At 37.6% G+C, this 20,319-nt stretch overlaps 1 protein-coding gene across 1 annotated transcript; it reads left to right on the forward strand.

Annotated features, from left to right (window-relative positions):
- The first annotated feature begins 17,190 nt into the window (after nt 1–17,190).
- LOC100358666 (olfactory receptor 4C11-like) lies at nt 17,191–18,281 on the forward strand. The gene has a single exon (XM_070062097.2). The coding sequence runs from the start codon at nt 17,191–17,193 to the stop codon at nt 18,121–18,123; it is 933 nt and encodes a 310-aa protein (XP_069918198.1). The 3' UTR covers nt 18,124–18,281.
- The last annotated feature ends 2,038 nt before the right edge of the window (nt 18,282–20,319 follow it).

Here is a 20,319-nt window from a genome sequence, read left to right on the forward strand (position 1 = left end):
TATAGGTGTTGGTTTGAGTCCCGGCTACTCCACTTTCAATCCAGCTCTCTGCTATGACCTGGGAGAGCAGTTAAAGATGGCCCAGGTTCATGGGTCCCTGCATCTACGTGGGAGACCTGGAAGAAGCCCCTGGCACCTGGCTTCAGCTCAGTGCTGCTCTGGCCTGTGTGGTCATATGGGGAGTGAGCCAGCTGATGGAAGAACTCTCTCTTTCTCTACTTCTGCCTCTCTGTAATTCTGCCTTTCAAATAAATAAATAATTCTTAATAAATAAAAAATAAAAGGGTAATTTAGACTTAGAGACAGGCATACACACACACACACACACACACACAGAATCCATATGAAAATGAAGGCAGAATCCCAGTGATAAACCTAACCAAAGCAAATCCTGCCAATGATTGTCAGTCAATTGTCAATAGCAAGGGTGCAGGCATGGAACATGTTTTCCTCATAGTTCTCAGGAGAAGCCAAACTGCTAATATCTTGATCTCAAAGTTGCAAGCTTCAGAACAATGAGGTAATTAATTCCTACTGTTTAAGTCACTAAACCAATTGTACTATGTTATGGAAGTTCTAGAAAATAAAATCAGGGGCCAACACTGTGGCATAGTGGGTGAAGCTGCTGCCTGCAGTGCCCGCATCCCAAAGGCACACCGGTTCAAGTCCCAGCGGTTCTTCTTCAGATCCAGCTCTCTGGTATGGCCTGGGAAAGCAGTAGAAGATGGCCCAAGTCCTTGCGCCCCTGTACCCATGTGGGAGACCCAGAAGAATCTTCTGGATCCTGGCTTTGGATTGGTACTGCTCTGGCAGTTGCGGCCAGTTGGGGAGTGAACCAGCGGATGGAAGACCTCTGTCTCCCTCTCTCTTTCTCTCTCTGCCGCTGCCTCTCTATATCCCTGCCTTTCAAATAAATTAATAAATCTTAAAAAGGTCACCTGATCAAAAGATCATAATCATAATTTACAATTTAATCATAATTATATAATTATTGTAATTAATATATTAATTATTTAATTAATAATATATTAATAATTATTTAATAATATTAATATATTAATTATATATTATATAATGCATTATATAATATAATAATTAATCAGTATATTAATAATTATAATTTAATTCTTCTTTGTCATGTAACCTATTGTATCATCAGCTTCCACAGATGATAGCAGTTATCTGGAACCAATATTCTACTTATCACACTAGAATCAACTCTCACTAGTTTTGCGTTTGGTTTGCTGCAGTTTTTCTAGATCCTTGAGATGCATTGATTGTTTATTTATTTGCTCCCTTTCCAGTTTCATGATATATGCCCCAATTGGCATAAACTGTCCTCTTAACACTGCTTTGCTATATCTCCTAAGTTTTGATGTGTTGTATTGTCATCTGCATTTGTTTCCAGAAAGTTTTTGATTTCTCTTTTGACTTATTCTATGACACACTGTTCATTCAGGAGCATGTTGTTTAGTCTCTATGTGGTTGCATATGTCCTGGAGATTCCTGAGCTGTTGCTTTCCAGCTTCATTGCCTTGTGGTCTGAGATGATGCATGGTATAATTCGATTTTTTTGAATTTGCTGAGACTTGCTTTATGCCCTAATATGTGGTCAATCCTAGAGAAAGTTGCATGCACAGGTGAGAAGAATGTGTATTCTGCAACTTTTGGATGAAAAGTATCGTAGATATCTGTTAGGTCCAATTGGTATATAGTGTTAATAACTCTACTGTTTCCTTGTTGATTTTCTGGCAGGTTGAACTGTCCCTTGCGGGAAGTGGGTATTGAAATCCCCCATTACAATTGTATTGGAGTCCATGTCTCCTTTTACATACCTTAACATTTCTCTTAAATAGCCAGGTGCCTGATATCAGGTGCACATACGTTTATAATAGTCACATCTTCCTGTTGATTGATCCCTAAATCATTACATAGTGTCTTGCTTTGTCTCTTTGACATTTTTTGTGTTAAAGTCTATTTTGTCTGATATCAGGATGGTACACCAGCCCTTTTTTGTTTCTGTTAGCATGGGATATCTTTTTCCATCCTTTTGCTTTCAGTCTGCATGCATTTTTGTTAGTGAGAGATGCTGCTTGTAGGTAGAAAATAAATCGGTTCTATCTTTTAGTCCATTCAGCTAGGTCATGTCATTTAACTGGAGAGTTAACGCAATTTACATTCCAGGTGACTTTTGATAAGTAATGACTTTGCTCTGCCATTTTTCCATAAATATTCCTATTTTACTTAAAATTTTCTTTGTAGTTTTACTGGGAGATTTTCTTTCCTTTACCTTCTTCCATATGATGACCAAATTTTTGTGATTCTGTTTGCATCCTATCCTAAAGCATCTTCTGCAGACTGGACAGGTGGTGATCTTTCAGTTTCTGTTTGTCATGGCAGGTCTTTATTTGACCTTTGTTCATAAACGTGAGCTCTGCAGGGTAGTATTCTGGGTTGACAGGTTTTTTTTTTTTCTCTTAAAATCTTGCATTTGGAATATATCTTCCCATTCTCTCGTATCCTTTAGGGTTTCTGATGAGAAGTCCATGGTGAGTCTAATTGGGGATTTTCTGCAAAGAATCTGGCATTTCTCTTGTGCAATTTTTAGAATCTTTTCTTTATGTTTTACTGTGGAGAGTTTGATTACAATGTGTTGTGGTAAGGATCTTTTCTGGTCTTGTCTATTAGGAGTTCTATGTACTTCCAATATGGGATGCTCCTTTCTTTCTCCAAATTGGGGAAATTTTCTGTTATTATTTCACTAAAAAGGCCTTCTAATCCTTTCTCTCTTTCCACACCTTCAGGAGCTCCTAGAACATATGTCAGGATGATTAATAGTATCCTCTAGATTCCCAACAGTGTTTTTTAGTTTTCTAATTTCCTCTTTTTGTGTTTGTCCTGACAGTATAATTTCCCATGTTTTGTGCTTTGCCTTCTTTGTCTGATATTCTTTTTCTGCTTCACCTATCTGTTATTAAGGATTTCCACTGTAGTTTTATTTGTTCTATTAAATTCTTCTCTTTCAATATTTCTTTTTGATTTCCCTTTAAGATCTCAAATCCATGGGAGAAATTTTCTTTCATAACTTGTATGGATTTCAATAATTCGTGCATTTACTTCTGATTACTTCTAAGTAATCCTATGATCAGCATCTTTTTTCCGTCATGTTGCAGGAAAATTTTTCACATCTACCTCTATCATACATTTTCAGTTAAATTTTGTAATGAGTGCAATTTTATTTAGGTGTTTTTTAAAATTGTCTTACATGTAGATATCCAGTTGCTCCAGGGTTGATGTGTAAATAGATATCTTCACTGTATTACCTTGCTCCCCTATCAAACATAAGTTGGCTTTGTTTATGAGGACATATTTTGGGGCTCTCTAGTCTGCTCCATAAATCTATTTATCTGTATTTCTGAAAATAGTATTCTATCTTCATTACTGTAGAGTTCATGTGAATCAGAATTTGGGAGTGCCACTCTGATGACATTCTTTGCTCCTTCAAATTAAGGTTCATCTATGTTATTGCAAATGACAGATTCTGATTCTGTTTCAAAGCTCTACACTATGGCAGGATATAATACACTTTCACTTGATAAATTCTTCCATTAGGTTGTTTCCTCATTTTGGTAATTATAAATAATTTTGAAATGAACATACGACGACAGCTATCTCTTTGACAGATTCATTTCAAATCCTATGGATAAATACTCAGAAAGGGCCTATGTGATAATTTTACTTTTAGTGTTTTGACAAGTACACATTCTGTTTTCTTCATTGCTGAGGTGGATAAGCAAGGAGTTTCGCCCCTATAGTTAAACTTTTAAAAAATGTAACATTTTATTTATTATTTTTGAGATAACGTATTTTAAACTTGTCGCTCCCCCTCTTCGTGGAGGAACGACACAGGACGCTGCGCTGCTCTTTTATCTGCTCGGCCCTCCCCGGGTTTGCTGCTGGTTCTTCCCGGGTTGGCTACCGTCCCTTCCACCTCCGTGGAAGGGCGGTTCCCCCTGCCACTTTCCCCACTTCCGCGGGGGAGCGGCATACCGCCAGCCGGCTCTCTCGGGGGCTGCACAGGTGTTCCTTCAGATAGATGTTCCTGGTGCATGTTGTCTCTCTCCTCCTTTATAGTCCTCTTCTGACAATCCTACCTCTGCTACCCACAGGCCGAGTACGCTGGTCTCCTCCAATCAGGAGCAGGATCAGCTCCTGCAGGTCGTCACTCAAGTTGGCGAGAGGCAGCTGCGTAGAAGTTGTTACTCCCTTCTCAGCGCCATATTGTGGGAGAGCAGATGCATAGAATAAGTCTTAATTCCAGTAACAGTCTAGTCCGAGTTGCTCCCCACATAAACTTACATTATAGTCAGATGCTTCAAGCCACACTAAATAAAAATTTCAGCAAAAAGAATGTTTAAAAAAAGATTGTAGTTCAGCAGAAAAATATGTAAGTCTATAAACAATAATCATTTGGAAACAATGTTTAATTTCACTCAATAAAGTAATTTTTTCTTTCTATGAATCACTTTATTACTAACCACAAAATTATTTTCCAGGGTTGTTACTGAGATTGTGTAGACTAATTATGCCAAGTCGGGAAGATCATACATCCTGAAAATATTAAGACTTCCTATCCAGGAACGTGGACTATGTCTCCATGTATTTAGATTTATTTTGATTTACTTTTCAAGAGTTATATTTATCTTGACCAGCGCTGTGGTGCAGTGGGCTGTGCCTCAGCCTGCAGTACCGGCTTTCCATACAGCACTGGTTTGTGTCCCAGCTGCTCCTCTTCCAATACAGTTACTTGCTTGTGGCCTAGGAGAGCAGTGTAGGATGGCTCGAGAACTTGGACTTCTGCACCCATGTGGGAGAGCCAAACGAAGCTCCTGGCACCTGGCTTCAGACAAGCTCGGCTCTTGCCCATTGGCTCAGCTCTGGCCCATTGCAGTCATTTGGGGAGTGAACCAGCGGGTGGAAGACCTTTCTCTCTGTCTGTCCCTCTCTCTGTCCATAGCTCTACTCTCAAATAAATAAATGAAATCTTTTTGCAAAGAGTTGTATTTGTCCTCATATACATGTTGTGCATATGTTGTTATATGTCTACCCAAATATTCTATTTTGGGCATCCTTAGGTTTTTAGTTTTATATCTTTTCTCTTTCTTGCTATAGAAGAAAGCGATTGATTATTTTATGTTAACTTTGTATCTTACAACCTTGTTATACTTGGTAGTTAGTTCCAGAAGGGAATTTTGGTGAATTGTTTTGAATTTTCTGCATGGACAACCCTGGCATCTGTGAAAAGAGGCAATTTTAATTCTCTCTTTGAAAATAGTATTTATTTTGTTTATTTTATTTTAATTGTCTTATTGCATTACCTAGGACTTTGATGGTGAAAGAAGTGGGAGGAAGGGACATTATCGATTGGTTCTGATCTAACTGAAAATGGGATGTTATTTGTATATTTGTAGCTATACTTCATCATGTTGAAGAAGAACTCTTTTTGTAGTTTACTAAGAATTTGTGTCATGAGTGGGTGTTACATTTCATTAAACATATTTTTTCTGCATCTATTTATATACTCATGACATCTTTCAGCATGTTGTTGTGATTAATTACATTAGTTGATTTTCAAATGTTGAATCTGTGTCACCTAGCTAAACTAAATACTACTTTTTGCAGTCTATAATCATTTTAAATATTACATTGAAGTTCTTGATATTTGTTGATGCCTTTTTATATTTACGTCATGTAGTATATTAATGTATAATCTTCTTTGTTTATAATTTTTAATACTTTCATTGCATGTTTTTGTGTGAAGGTAATGCTGACCTTCCAGAATGAGTTAGGAAGTATTCCTGTTTCTATTTTTTGAAGTCTAAGTGGAATAGTAAACGAGTGAATTAAAGGTGACAGCTGAACTACAGAGCATTTCTGTATATAAACTTTCCATAAGGAACACAAATTTGAGAAACAACTGTCTACACATCATATGATATCCTTGGGTGCTGTAAATTTAAATACCAGCAACTGCAAGGCATCACACAAGTCATGCCTGTTTTGCCTTGAATAAGAATGAAGCTTTTCCTATGCACTGGCTGATAGGAAGAGGAAGCATAGATCGCAAGAAACTCCTCTCTGAAAAGACAGAGACTTGGCATGGCTTCCTGCAAAGGAGAACAGAGGAGATCTTCATAATATTCTTTATTGGTTGATGTAATGACAAAAGAGTTTTATTGGGATTGCTAAGGTGACCAATTTTTGGTAGCTCGGTAGCAGCTTCCAGCTCTGAAACCTCTTTCCAAGAATCTATTCATTGCCAGAAGTTAGCAATGGAATTTGTTCAGTAGCAATTATTATAAATAATTAAAGTATTGCATCAGCCTCAGAAACCACGAGACAATGCTGGAAGATGACACTGACCATAGCTGGTCATCTACCTTAGGAAATACACTTTTCTCTTCCCGTCTACATGAGCCAGAGGCAGGGACTGAGTTCTAAGCAATCCAGAAGTAGGATTAACTCCAGAATTCATTATTGTCATCACTTCAGTACAGTTTATGGATCCAAGAAATTTTACCCTAGAGAAATGCTTGGCATATCCATGTAACTTCTATTTGTCCCCTAAAAACCGACTGATTTTGAGAGTCAGGCAGATACAAGGAAGGAAAGAGACAGAGAGGCAGATGGAGAGAGAGAGAGAGAGAGAGAGAGAATTACCACCTGCTGATTATCTCCCCAAATGCCCAAGACAACTTGAGGCTTGGCCTCTGCTGAAGCCAGGAGCCAGAAACTCAATTTCAGGTACCCACATGGGAGGCAGAAATGCAATAACTTGAATCGTCACTGAACTAGCAGGAAACTGGATCAGAAGTGGAGAAACTGGACTCCTAGGCACTCATATGGGATGACAGAATACCATACAGCCATTGTGCCAAATATCTGCCTCTTTAACCAGAAGTCTTAACCACTAGGCCACATACCTTCCCTCATATTGGTTTTGAAATTATAAAATTTTTTTAATTCCATGAAGCAGATTCACTGTGCTTTGGTTATCAATTCCAGGTTGGACTCCCAATTGAATACTACAGATCATCACTATATCAACCACCAGGAATAGGGTCTATACGATTTACATCGAATCTTGGCAGTTTCTACCAGTAGCCCAAGTCCACTAACACAAACATTCACAAAATACATGAAGCCAAGAGACTTTTTCACTCATAGATAGCCAGCAAGGGACATTAGAAGCATAGGATTCATGGAGAGCTGATGGCCTAAGTTCCAGAAAATCTACCTAGGGCAGATGAGAGGCACCTAAACACAATCTGCTGTGACATCTATATGTCCCATTTAACATCTAGTACTGTTGACCATTAGCACTAAATCACATCAGTGAAAGGGATTTTTGGAGGAGTAGTGCAAAGTTGACAGACTTTTATATCTGCTCTTATAAATAAGGGCCTTCAGTGTAGTTTAGAAAAAATATTTTATTTACTTCACTTACAATTATAATTGCATAGATGATATTTCAGCAAATATAACTGTAGCATAATATACAATATTATTTCCAATGTGGTTTCATTTATTTTAGTCTTTAATTTGCTGAATTTTCCATTCTTAATGCATAGCTTATATTATTTGTCATTTTACTATGATAACTATGGTAGAGAACAAGATAGCTATGACCAGCATGGACCAGGTTAAAGTCAACAGCCAGGATCTTATTCCAGATCTCCAAGTGGTTGCAGGGGTCCTAGCCTCCACTGCATTCCCAAGCATATTAGCAGGGAGCTGGATCAGAAGTGAATCATCCATAACTCGAACCATTGCCCAAATGGGATGCCACCATTGCAGACAGTGGCTTAACGCACTATGTCACAATGCTGGTCCCTCACTCTAGTGATTTTATCATGCTTCCTTGAACTTGGTACCTGATGCCCTTCAGGGATTCTTTTATAACTTGGCATAAATCTACATCTTGTTGCAGTTCCACTTCTCCTGTCCCTCTGCTTGTTTTCTCTGGATAATCTCATATAACCTCATGACCTAAACTATCATTTATAAGCAATGGTTCTCAAGTCTAATTCTGGGGAACAGACATTCTGGCACAGCAGATGCCCATGTCCCACATTGGAGTTCTTATTCAAGCCCTGCCTATGCTGCTTCTGATCCAGTTCACAGCTAATATACCTGGGAAGTAGAAGATGATGGCCCAAGAATGATGGTTCCTACCACCTGTGTGGATATACCGTTGGACTTCCTGGCTCATGGATTTGGCCTTGCCCAGCCTTGGCTATTGTAGGCAATTAAGGAGAAAACTAGTAGATGAAAAATCTCTAACACACACATGTGCTTTTCAAATAAATAAACCCACTTTTTAAAAAAATGTGATTCTTCATTGCTAACTTGAACTTCATACTTCTAAAAAATATCCCAGAAATCTATATACATTTTCACTTGACTACCATGACTGCCTGAATTTCAACCTGTCTTCATTACTTTACTAATGATTCTAAGATCTCTCATCTTCAAATGCCATTACTTAACCATCTAAAAAAAAATCTTTCCTCATCATCGCTTTCTAGCACTCCCTGGTTTTCAATTTAGGCTAATGTAAGGAAAACGCATTGAAAAGGAAAATCCATGAAATAAAGCAGTCAGCACTACAGATCTCAGTACTGAACCAACTAATGTGCAACCTGAGCAAATAGATTATTTGTGAGGCCAGGGCAACTTGGGCTTGCTGACAAGGTCACAGCAGAAGGTCTGTCTCAGCAAGGCATGAGAAGGACAGCTGCATTCACTTGGTGGTTTTAGGTTTGTTGAGAACTACACTCTGCGTAACAAAGCCAGAGCTTCCTGGTGGTCCTGCTAATGATTGCTGTATTCCTAAGTGTAGGGAAGAACACTTAGTCTCATTAACCTCCAAAATGTCCACTGCTTTGTATAATTTTAATCCAGCAGAATGTTAGTGTAGGAGCAAGGGTTAATGCTTTATGCAAGGTTGAGCTGTTTGTGGAAAAGAATTAAAAGGCAACAGGCTCCCTGGTATATACTTCTCACTAGAATAAAGACACATGTTAATAAAAGTTTAAGTCTATATATGCTACAAATACTACAATGGTTAGGATGTCAAAACTGTGGAATAGATCTAGTGAACATTTAAATAAGTACAATAAAGAAATTAGAGTTATAGAAAGTACTTCAAAAATGGGATACATTTATAAAGGGCCTGCTTTGAACGTGGGGCTTCTAGTAACGATTACATTAGGAAGGTACTATTCTAGCTTGTGTAACCAATTTCTGCATAGTTCAGCAGCACTCCAGGCCTTGGCTTGTGTGGCCAGCCCGTTATCTCACACCCATCTGTGATTATAACCCGTGTTCTAAATATACCCTTGAAAATCAAAGAAATTGTTTCATTTTTATATTTATTTATATTTGTTTAACATTTATTTAATCTTTAATAATATTTTAAAATATCCAATAAATTTTTGTTTTTGACATTTATTTGAAATATTTAATAATATTTCATGAATATTTAATAAATGTATTATTAAATATTAAATATTATTAAACGTTTTAAATATTTAAGTATTTAAATATTTAATAAATATACATTTCCCAAGCACAACTTTTGGATTATAGTGGCTTTTCCCCCCATAACTACCCTCCTTCTCCCAAACATCCCATCTCCCACTCCCTCTCCTATCCCATTCTTCATCAATATTCATTTTAAATTCTCTTTATATACAGAAGATGAATTTTGTATATACTAAGTAAAGATTTCAACAGTTTGCACCCACACAAAGACACAAAGTAGAAAGTACTGTTTGAGGACCAGTTATGCCATTAATTCACATAGTACAACACATTAAAGACAGAGATCCTACATGAGGAGTAAGTGCACAATGTCTCCTATTGTTAATTTAACAATTGACACTCGTATTTATGATGTCACTAATCACCTGAGGCTCTTGTCATGAGTGTCAAGGCTATGGAACAGACTTGAGTTTGCCAACTCTGATCTTATTTAGACAAGGCCATAATCAAAGTGCAAGTTCTCTCCTACAAGCAGAGAAAGGTACCTCCTTCTTAGATGCCCATTCTTTCCACTGGGATCTCACTTGCAGAGATCCTTCATATGGTCACTTTTTTTTTTTTTTTTTGGCCAGAGTATCTTGGCTTTCCATGCCTGAAATACTCTCATGGGCTGTTTAGCCAGATCCAAATGCCTTAGGTGCTGCTTCTGAGGCAAGAATGCTATTTAGGACATTTGCCACTCTATGGGTCTGCTGTATATCCCGCTTGCCATGTTTGATCATTCTCTCTTTGTAATTCTATCAATTAGTGTTATCAGACACTACTCTTGTTTATATGAACCCTTTGACACTTAATCCTATCATTATGATCAATTATGAACTGAAACTGATCAATTTGACTAGTGAGATGGCATTGGTCCATGCCACCTTGATGGGATTGAATTGGAATCCCTTGGCACGTTTCTAACACTACCATTAGGCATGAGTCTGAGTGAATATGTGCAGAACTGTACATCTCCTCTCTCTCTTACTCCCACTCTTATATTTAACAGGGATCACTTTTCAGTTAAATTTAAACAGCTCAGAATAATTGTGTGTTAATTAAAGAGTTCTACCAATGGTATTAAGTAGAACAAAAAAATTACTAAAAGGAATAAAGAAGTAAGGTGTATCTCGACAGTCAGGAAAATGGCTAATCAAGACATTATTTCCCATAGTGTTTTTTCACTTCAACAAGTTTCCTTTTAGGTGCATTGTTAGTTGTCACCAATCAGGGAGAACATATGATATTTGTCCCTTAGGGACTGGCTTAAATCACTCAGCATGATGTTTTCCAGATTCCTTTATTTTGTTGCAAGGACTGGATTTCATTTTTTAATGCTGTATAGTATTCTATAGAGTACATAACCCATAATTTTTTTATCCAGTTCTGTTGATGGGCATTTAGGTTGATTCCAGGTTTAGCTATTGTGAATTGAGCTGCAATAAACATGGAGGTCCAGACAACTCTTTTATTTGCCAATTAAATTTCCTTTGGGTAATTTCCAAGGAGTGGGATGGCTGGATTGTATTGTTGGGTTATATTCAGGTTTCTGAGTTCTCTCCAAATTGACTTCCATAGTGGCTTTACCAGTTTGCATTATCACCAACAGTCAGTTAGTGTCCCTTGTTCCCCACATCTTCAACAGCATGTGTTGTTGTTAGATTTCTGTATGTGAGCCAATCTAACCGGGGTGAGGTGAATCCTCACTGTGGTTTTGATTTGCATTTCCCTGATGGCTAGTGATCCTGAACATTTTTGTCAAGTTTCTGTTGGCTATTTGGATTTCCTCTTTTGAAAAATGTCTGTTGAGGTCCTTCTATTTGCTGCTTACAAGAAACACATCTTTCCAACAAAGATGCATACAGACTGAAAGTGAAAGGCTGAAAAAAGATATACCATGCCAACAGAAATGAAAAAAGAGCAGGCGTAGCCATCTTAATATCAGACAACATAAACTTTACCACAAAAACTATTAAGAGAGACAAAGAGGGACACTATATAATCAATACAACAAGAAGATATAACAATTATCAATGTATATGCACCTAACTACAGGGCACCGGTTTATCTAAAAGATTTGTTATGGGACTTAAAGGGAGACTTAGACCCCAATACAATAGTACTGGGGGACTTCAATACTCCACTCTCAGAAATAGACAGATCAACAGGACAGAAGATCAACAAGGAGACAGTAGATTTAAACGACACTATAGCCCAAATGGATCTAACAGATATCTACAGAAATTTCAATCCTACAGCTAAAGATTTTACATTCTTCTCAGCAGTACATGGAACCTTCTCTAGGATTGACCACATACTAGGCCATAAAGCAAGTCTCAGCAAATTCAAAAGAATTAGAATCATACCATGCAGCTTCTCAGACCATAAAGGAATGAAGTTGGAAATTAGCAACTCAGGAATCCCTAGAGCATATGCAAACACATGGAGATTGAACAACATGCTCCTGAATGAACAATGGGTCATAGAAGAAATAAAAGAGAAATCAAAAATTTTCTGGAAGTAAATGAGGATAACAGTACAACATACCAAAACTTATGGGACGCAGCAAAAGCAGTGTTAAGAGGAAAGTTCATATCAATAGGTGCCTACATCAAGAAATTGGAAAGGCACCAAATAGATGAGCTTTCAATTCACCTCAAGGATCTAGAAAACCTACAGCAAACCAGAACCAAATCTAGTAGGAGAAGAGAAATAATTAAAATCAGAGAAGAAATTAACAGGATTGAATCCAAAAAATAATTTAAAAAATCAGCCAAACGAGGAGCTGGTTTTTTGAAAAAATAAACAAAATTGACACCCCATTGGCCCAACTAACTAAAAAAAGAAGAGAAAAGACCCAAATCAATAAAATCAGAGATGAAAAAGGAAACGTAACAACAGACACCACAGAAATAAAAAAGAATCGTCAGAAATTACTACAAGGACTTGTATGCCAGCAAACATGGAAACCTATCAGAAATGGATAGATTCCTGGACACATGCAACCTACCTAAATTGAACCAGGAAGACATCGAAAACCTAAACAGACCCATAACTGACGCAGAAATTGAAACAGTATTAGAGGTCCTTGGCCCATCTCTTAAGTGGGTTGTTTGTTTTGTTGTTATAGAGTTTCTTAATTGTTTGTAGATTCTGGTTGTTAATCCTTTTGCAGTTGCATAATTTGCAAATATTTTTTACCACTCTGTCAGTTGCCTCTTCACTTTCCTGACTGTTTCTTTTGCAGCATAGAGACTTCTCAATTTGATGTAATCCCAATTGTAATCCCAATTTGGTTTTGACTGCCTGTGCCTACAGGGTCTTTCCAAGAAGTCTTTGCCTGGGCTTATATATTTGCAGGGTTTCTCTGATGTTCCATAATAATTTGATGGTGTCAGGTCATAGATTTAGATCTTTAATCTTGTTGAGTGATTTCTGTGTAAAGTATAAGGTATGGGTCTTGCTCATGCTTCTGCACATGGAAATCCAGTTTTCCCAGCACCATATATTGAATAGACTGTCCTTGCCTCAGGAATTGGTTTTAGATACTTAATCAAATATAAATTGGCTGTAGATGTTTGGATTGATTTCTGGTGTTTCTATTCTGCTCTGTTGGTCTATCCATCTGTTTCTGAACCAGTGCCATGCTATTTTGATTTTAACTACCCTGTACTATCCCCAGAAATCTGGTATTGTGATGCCTCCAGCTTTGCTTTTGTTGTACAAGATTGCTTTAGCTATTCCAAGTCTCCTGTGCCTCCATATGAATTTCAGAATCAGTTTTTCCAGATCTGAGAAGAATGTCTTTGGCATTTTGGTTGGTATCACATTGAATCTATAATTGCATTTGGGAGAATGGACCAAAATATAAAATTTTTATAAACTGAGAGGTAGCGTTCATTGTTATTTTTTTCTGGTTTTTTTTTTTTTTTTTGATTTGTTTTGTTTTCTTTTTGACAGGAAGAGTTTAGACAGTAAGAGAGAGAGAGACAGAGATGAAGGTCTTCCTTCCTTTGGTTCACCCCCAAGTGGCTGCTATGGCCAGCGCGCTGCACCTATGCAAGCAGGAGCCAGGTACTTCCCCCTGGTTTCCCATGAAGGTTCAAGGCTCAAGGACCTGGGCCATCCTCCACTGCACTCCTGGGTCACAGCAGAGAGCTAGACTGGAAGAGGAGCAACCAGGACAGAATCCAGACCCCCAAGCTGGACTAGAACCCTGGGTGCCAGCACCGCAGGTGGAGGATTAGCCTAGTGAGCCAAGGTACCAGCCGTGGTAGCGTTCATTGTAAACATTCCTTCTCAGAATCATGCTATAAAGTTGATGCTCATTGGGAACAGATATTTATGGCACACAGAACAGACCCTCTGGCAGAACAACACACTGCCTTCCTAGGGTTATCTTAGAAAAGAAATTACAAGCCTATTACAGGAGCTGGAAAATGTGTTTCCTAACCAGAGAGGGGTGACTAGGGCCTTGTGTGTGAGGAAACCTCTGTCTTAGAGCCTCACTTCCATTATCAACAACTGTTACCTCACACAATTTTGTTCTGCATCACTCCCCCCACTCTCCATTTTCATTGTTCTTCCTTTGATTTGATGCTCTCCTGCTTGAGGCACCCAACACACAAAATCTTATTAGCATGAGGATGATTAAGTTGCCATCCTTCCAGGCTAAATAGGTAAATCAAAAGTTAAATAAATTACAAAATCTGAGATGCTTCTGAGCAAGAAAAGAAGAAACACCTTAGAGAATAAAAATGCCTAGAGTACTAACATCTTGTCTCATTATATCTTAAGATAATCCCTCTGGAATACAGAAAGAGTTGTTTTTGTTTTTTTTTTAAGTATTTATAAGAAGGCTGCATTCAAAAGGGAACAGACAGATTTGACACCAATTGAATGTCTTCTGATAGGTGAGTGGCAGATTATTTCCCACTTTTGAGCTCAGAGATTTATCATTAGCGCATAACCCAATATAAATTTAATTTGAATATTTCCATATGTTTTGTGATTGTTTCCTCATTCCCTGAGAAATGAACATGAAAATGAGTAACAATGTTTTTGAATATTTACTGTGATTCTAATAGAATGGAATATAATCTTTGGAATAAAACAATCTCTCATCTTAAATATGAATGCCCATCAGGTCTGTGATGAGCCCTTATTGCCATGTGGGTAGAGAAGGATGCACTACATGCCATGTGGTTTATCACAGTTTCTGTAGAGGTAGTAGACCTTAGAGAGATTCACAAAGACTTTCCATATAGAAGGAAGCTGTGCAGGATGAGCGCTCACCCAGAATTACAGGCAACAAAACTTAGAAGAGTTCCTGCCAGATGAAAAATTGTGGAAAGAGATTAATAGAGAACGATGACTTTGGCAAAGATTTTGGAAAATGTCATATTTTCAGATTCAATAAACATATTTCAATGCATTATATGTCACAAGGTAGACATTGTTGCCCCTTGCAGGTTTCTAAAGAGAATTAACAATGTGATTTGCATTCAACATACACCAGATATTCAGTGAGAAGAGAGGAATCATATTTTCATACAAAATTCAGAACAAACATGGCATTGAGTTGGCTAAAACTGTATAATTAGGGTGACAACTTGGACAGGGGTGTAGCTAGTAATATTTTGGGTAAAAATCGTATTTTACTCATCATTTATCCCTGCAAAATCTGATTTAAATTTTCAGTTTATCAACATTGGCCCCTCTACAGCATTCATGCTTTCTTTCAAAAATAAAATAATTAAAAATTGACATGAGAGTTGGCATGGTTAATACTGAAAATGTATGGAGCTAATACTGAAGTTCATGACCACCCTTGATTCTGAGCTAAGTCTGTTTTCCCCAACATCTCTGGATTAGATAGCGGGAATCATGCAGTGAGGTTCTCAAGGAGGGTAGATTGTATCCCTCTTTCACTTAAGCTTCTGAGGGATAAAGGGTTTGGGAATACCTGTTAATGCTCCCATTATATGGTGACTTCTGCAAAACAATAGAAGGTGTGGATTTCTTTCAGAGAGAGAAATCTAACATAACTGAATGTAGAGGGAATGCCCTTTTGAAAAAGAATCCAACAGGAGCAGCCACTCTTCCTGCTCTTGTGTCTGCAGTGCAATACAGAAGTAGAAAAGAAGCCACCTAACACTGCATTGCACAATCCTTCATTCTCCACCTTTCCTTTATTAATTTTATTTCAACCATTCAGTTAACTACAATACAAACACAATATTATGGTTTTAACTATTGTAGGCATTTTAAACTTCTCTAATCTTTAATTGAAGAGTTGAAAAAAGTGCAGTAGTTCTAGAAAATGCACTATCAGTACATAAGCTAATATGTCTGAAAATCTTTAGAAGATACTTTTGTGTTGGCTTCCTAGGAGAACCTGTACCAAAAAAAAAAAAAAAAAAAAAAAAAAAAGGAACATAGAATAACACTCATAAACATCTAAGAAACTCTATGTCAGTTTGAAAAGGATTGAAAAATTTCAGTTCTCCTTGTATTCCTTGAGGGCCAAGCATATTTTTTTTATAAAGAAATTCCTCAGACAATTCTATGTGTGTCAGAGTTACAGTGTCTTTCATAGTCATTAGCTGTTGTGCAGAGTGTAATAATTTCTACTCCAGGTTTTAGATCTGATTCATTAAATTATTTAAAATCACCCTCAGTTTTATTTTTGTTTTGGATATGGTTTTGGATAACTGAAGGATGAAAACTATAATATATTCAGCTATATTAAAACCAATGATATGCATTCAAACTACGCACTAGTAAAATCCTTGATCCAGTCTCAAAATCTAAAATCCTAAATAGTGAAACCATACAAAAAGTGCAATAATACCCATCTTTCATTAGATTTAAATGAATCCTCAAGGGTTCTGAGTGTTCCATGCTTTCCTTTTAATAAAGCAGAGGAAAATCAGACAGGGAATAGGTAAAATATTAGCAACTAAGTGGGCAGATTATCTAGAGGCTATAAGCATTTCCTTTCCTTTTTTCAAGGTGGAATGTTTGGGAGAAATTCTGCAGAGAAGCAGACAACATTATCTGGTACAAATAAGATATGTTTGTATAAACATACCTACATATTTAGTGTACCAAATATGTATAAATTCTCTTTAGAAGAGCAGTAATGAGTGACTTTATATCACAACTCTCCAAAGACAGATAAATTCATCCTAAATGATGAGTGATGCACCATCTAAAATGTGGACCCTGATGCTTACTGGATATGGTAACAACGAAGCTAATACTAAAATAGGTATACAACTTGATTTTGCATAGTTGAATTAGCAAAATCACTCAGACCTTCCAAACTGACAAGGTCTTGCATTCAACGAAGGCTATAGGAGAGCATTACATTCATAAGCATGTTTGGTCCTCAAAATAACCTTATGAACTTGTCATTCAAATTGAGAAAGAACCGTTCTTGGGACTCAGCAAGAAATCTCAGCCAGAATCTCTCTGATGAGGAATATTAAAGTTTGAGGAAAACACTTCATACCATCACTTAGCACACCACAAATGTATCCCTTTGGTTTTTGCAGGTAAACCATTTCACACTTGTCCCTTCTTCTCATTCATGAAGCCATGAAGCTGCATACTAATGTGACTGAGTTCATTCTACTGGGGTTGACAGAGGATCCTCATAGGAGGAAAATGGTGTTTGTCACATTTTTGTTTTTCTATTTGGGAACAATATTGGGTAACTTGCTGATTCTTGTCACCATCAGGACCAGCCGAGCACTTGGGAGTCCAATGTACTTCTTCCTTTTTCACTTATCCTTTTCTGATACCTGCTTCTCTACCTCCATTGCCCCTAGAACCATTGCAGATGCACTTTTGGAGAAAGCCACTATTTCTTTCAGTGAATGCATTATCCAAGTTTTTATGTCCCATTTTTTTGGCTGCCTGGAGATCTTCATCCTTGTCCTCATGGCTGCTGACCGCTATGTGGCCATCTGTAAGCCCTTGTACTACACGACCATCATGAGCCCCCAGGTCTGTACCATCTTGGTGGCCTTAGCCTGGGTGGGGTCCTGTGTGCATTCTTCAGCTCAGATTTCCCTTGTCTTGAGTTTACCTTTCTGTGGGCCTAATGTGATTGATCACTATTTCTGTGACTTGCAGCCCTTGTTGAAGCTCGCCTGTGCAGACACCTATGTGATCAACCTACTCCTGGTGTCCAATAGTGGGGCCATTTGCACAGTGAGTTTTGTCTTGCTGATGTTCTCCTATGTGATCATCCTATGTTCTCTGAGGAACCACAGCGCTGAAGGGAGGAGAAAAGCCCTCTCTACCTGCATCTCTCACATCATTGTGGTCATCCTGTTCTTTGGTCCTTGCATATTCATATACACACGCCCTAACACCACTTTCCCTATAGACAAAATGATAACAGTGTTTTACACAATTGGAACACCTTTGCTGAACCCTCTGATTTATACACTGAGAAATGCAGAGGTGAAAAATGCCATGAAGAGATTGTGGAGCAAGAAGTTGATCTCAGATGACACACGATGAATGGAGGCTTCAAATTCTAATTCATTGTTGGATTCAACAGAGGATATGATCTGTCATTATGGATCTAATATAAGCCTATATTGAGGCATGGGGATAAGTTCCCTCTTGTAATGAGGCAATGAGAACACATACACCAGTTGCTGTTTGGTTTGTTTTGTGTAGAGAGAGCCGGCATGAGGTGCATTTCTTCTATCTCATCATCTCATAATCTTGAATTGGAGTGCCATTCTCATTTGTGGGCGTCATAGTGTCTTCCTTGTTCTTGTTTCCTCAGTTTCTGTGTTTGTTGCTTGGCATTGTAGAGATATTCTTTGGTTTCTTCTTTTTTTTTCCTCACTGTGGTGGCTTTTCTTTTTATACTTTGACATTAGATTAAGTAGACTGTCTGCTTTTGATGAATCTTTAGATTCTTTATAGAAGAGTAGGGGAACAGAGCAAAAAATATTCTCTCTTCTAAAGGAGACTCGATCTTAAGAAGGCTCTGATATTTGCTGTATAAGCATACAATCAATCTTTTTAACAATCTTTTTCTGTTAATTATTATTCCTTATATTTTTGCAGAGAGCATTAAGTTTCCTCTTAAATCATAACAATGACAGAAAATTGTTTATGATATAAGGCTATGGTAACTGAAACATGTATAGCTCAAATTAACTTAGAGGTATTTGTGTGGGCTAGAAATAAATAGTGCAACCTGTTGATAAAAGGAAATGTGAAGATATTTAACAGATGAAAAAAGAATGTGAGAGCACAGAGGAACATTTTTAGACTTTATAACAGAAGATTATTTCAATCCACAAAAGATTAAATTGATAACCAATTCAAAATCTTTGGATGAAAATTGTAATTCTACACTGGTGATAGATACCATGTTTTGTCACCCTCCGTTGGACTACAGTGTCTCCTCATATGGATGCTAACATTCCAACTTACTTCAGTTAGTTCTCTTGTGTGTATGCTTTTCATATAGTAAATTAATCTTGAGTATTTTTATTTGGGAATAAAATTTCAATTTAAAAATTGCTAAATTATGTAATAATTATTAAGTTTAAAGCAAGCATTAAGACACCACTTGGGATACCCACACCCCATTTTGGAGTGCCTAGGTTTGAGTCCCCAATTTCCTGCTAATATGAATCTTTGATGGCAGCAGTTGATGGTGTAAATTCATGTGCTCTGCCACTTATGTTGAGGTCTGGATCGAGTCCTAGGTTTCCAAACATTTGAGGAGTGAACTAGCATATAGGAAGACTCTCTAGCCTCTCTCTCTCTCTCTCTCTCTCTCTCTCACTTTTTCCTCTTTATGAAATAAAAATGTTTTAAAAATGAAATCATAATAATTTTATTGTACCAGTAAATTCATTTCCTAACTTTGAGAAATGATTATCTATTATTGTTTAAGAACAAATATTTTACATTTAAAGAACAATTATAGTTTTGTGTTTACATTTTTCATATACTTTGTATTTCAGGGTAAAATTTCCATCAATAACACTCTAAATTTATAGCAATTACAGTAATTCTGCCTTTCAAATAAGTAAATAAATCTGAAAAAATAAAAGGGTAATTTAGACTTAGAGATAGGCAGACACACACACACAGAATCCCATATGAAAATGAAGGCAGAATTTCAGTGATAAACCTAACTAAAGCAAATCCTGCCAATGATTGTCATTCAATTGTCAAGAGCGAGGATGCAGGCATGGAACATGTTTTCCTCATAGCTCTCAGGAGAGGCCAAACTACTAGTATCTTGATCTCAAGCTTCCAAACTTCAGAACAATGAGGTAATTAATTCCCACTGTTTGATCCACTAAACCAATTGTACTATGTTATGGAAGTTCTAGAAAACAGAATCAGGGGCCAACACTGTGGCATAGTGGGTGAAGCTGCTGCCTGCAGTGCCCGCATCTCATAGGGACACTGGATCAAGTCCTGGCTGTTCTTCTTCTGATTCAGCTCTCTGCTATGGCCTGAGAAAGCAGTAGAAGATGGCCCAAAGGCCTTGAGCTCTTGTACCCACGTGTGAGGTGCGAGACTCAGAAGAATCTCCTGGCTCCTAGCTTCGGATTGACCAGCTCTGGCTGTTGCAGCCAGTTGGAGAGTGAACTAGGGGATGGAAGACATCTCTCTCTCTCTCTCTCTATCTTTATCTCTATCTCTCTGCCGCTGCCTCTCTATAACTATGCCTTTCAA

This window comes from Oryctolagus cuniculus, chromosome 1, assembly GCF_051225735.1.
Source record: "Oryctolagus cuniculus isolate XC-2025 breed Fujian yellow rabbit chromosome 1, ASM5122573v1, whole genome shotgun sequence".
NCBI classification, from domain to species: Eukaryota; Metazoa; Chordata; class Mammalia; order Lagomorpha; family Leporidae; genus Oryctolagus; species Oryctolagus cuniculus.

What these genes read in the sequence shown, in the direction of transcription:
- LOC100358666 (XM_070062097.2), top strand. Translation starts at nt 17,191, where the DNA reads ATGAAGCTGCATACTAATGTGACTGAGTTCATTCTACTGGGGTTGACA.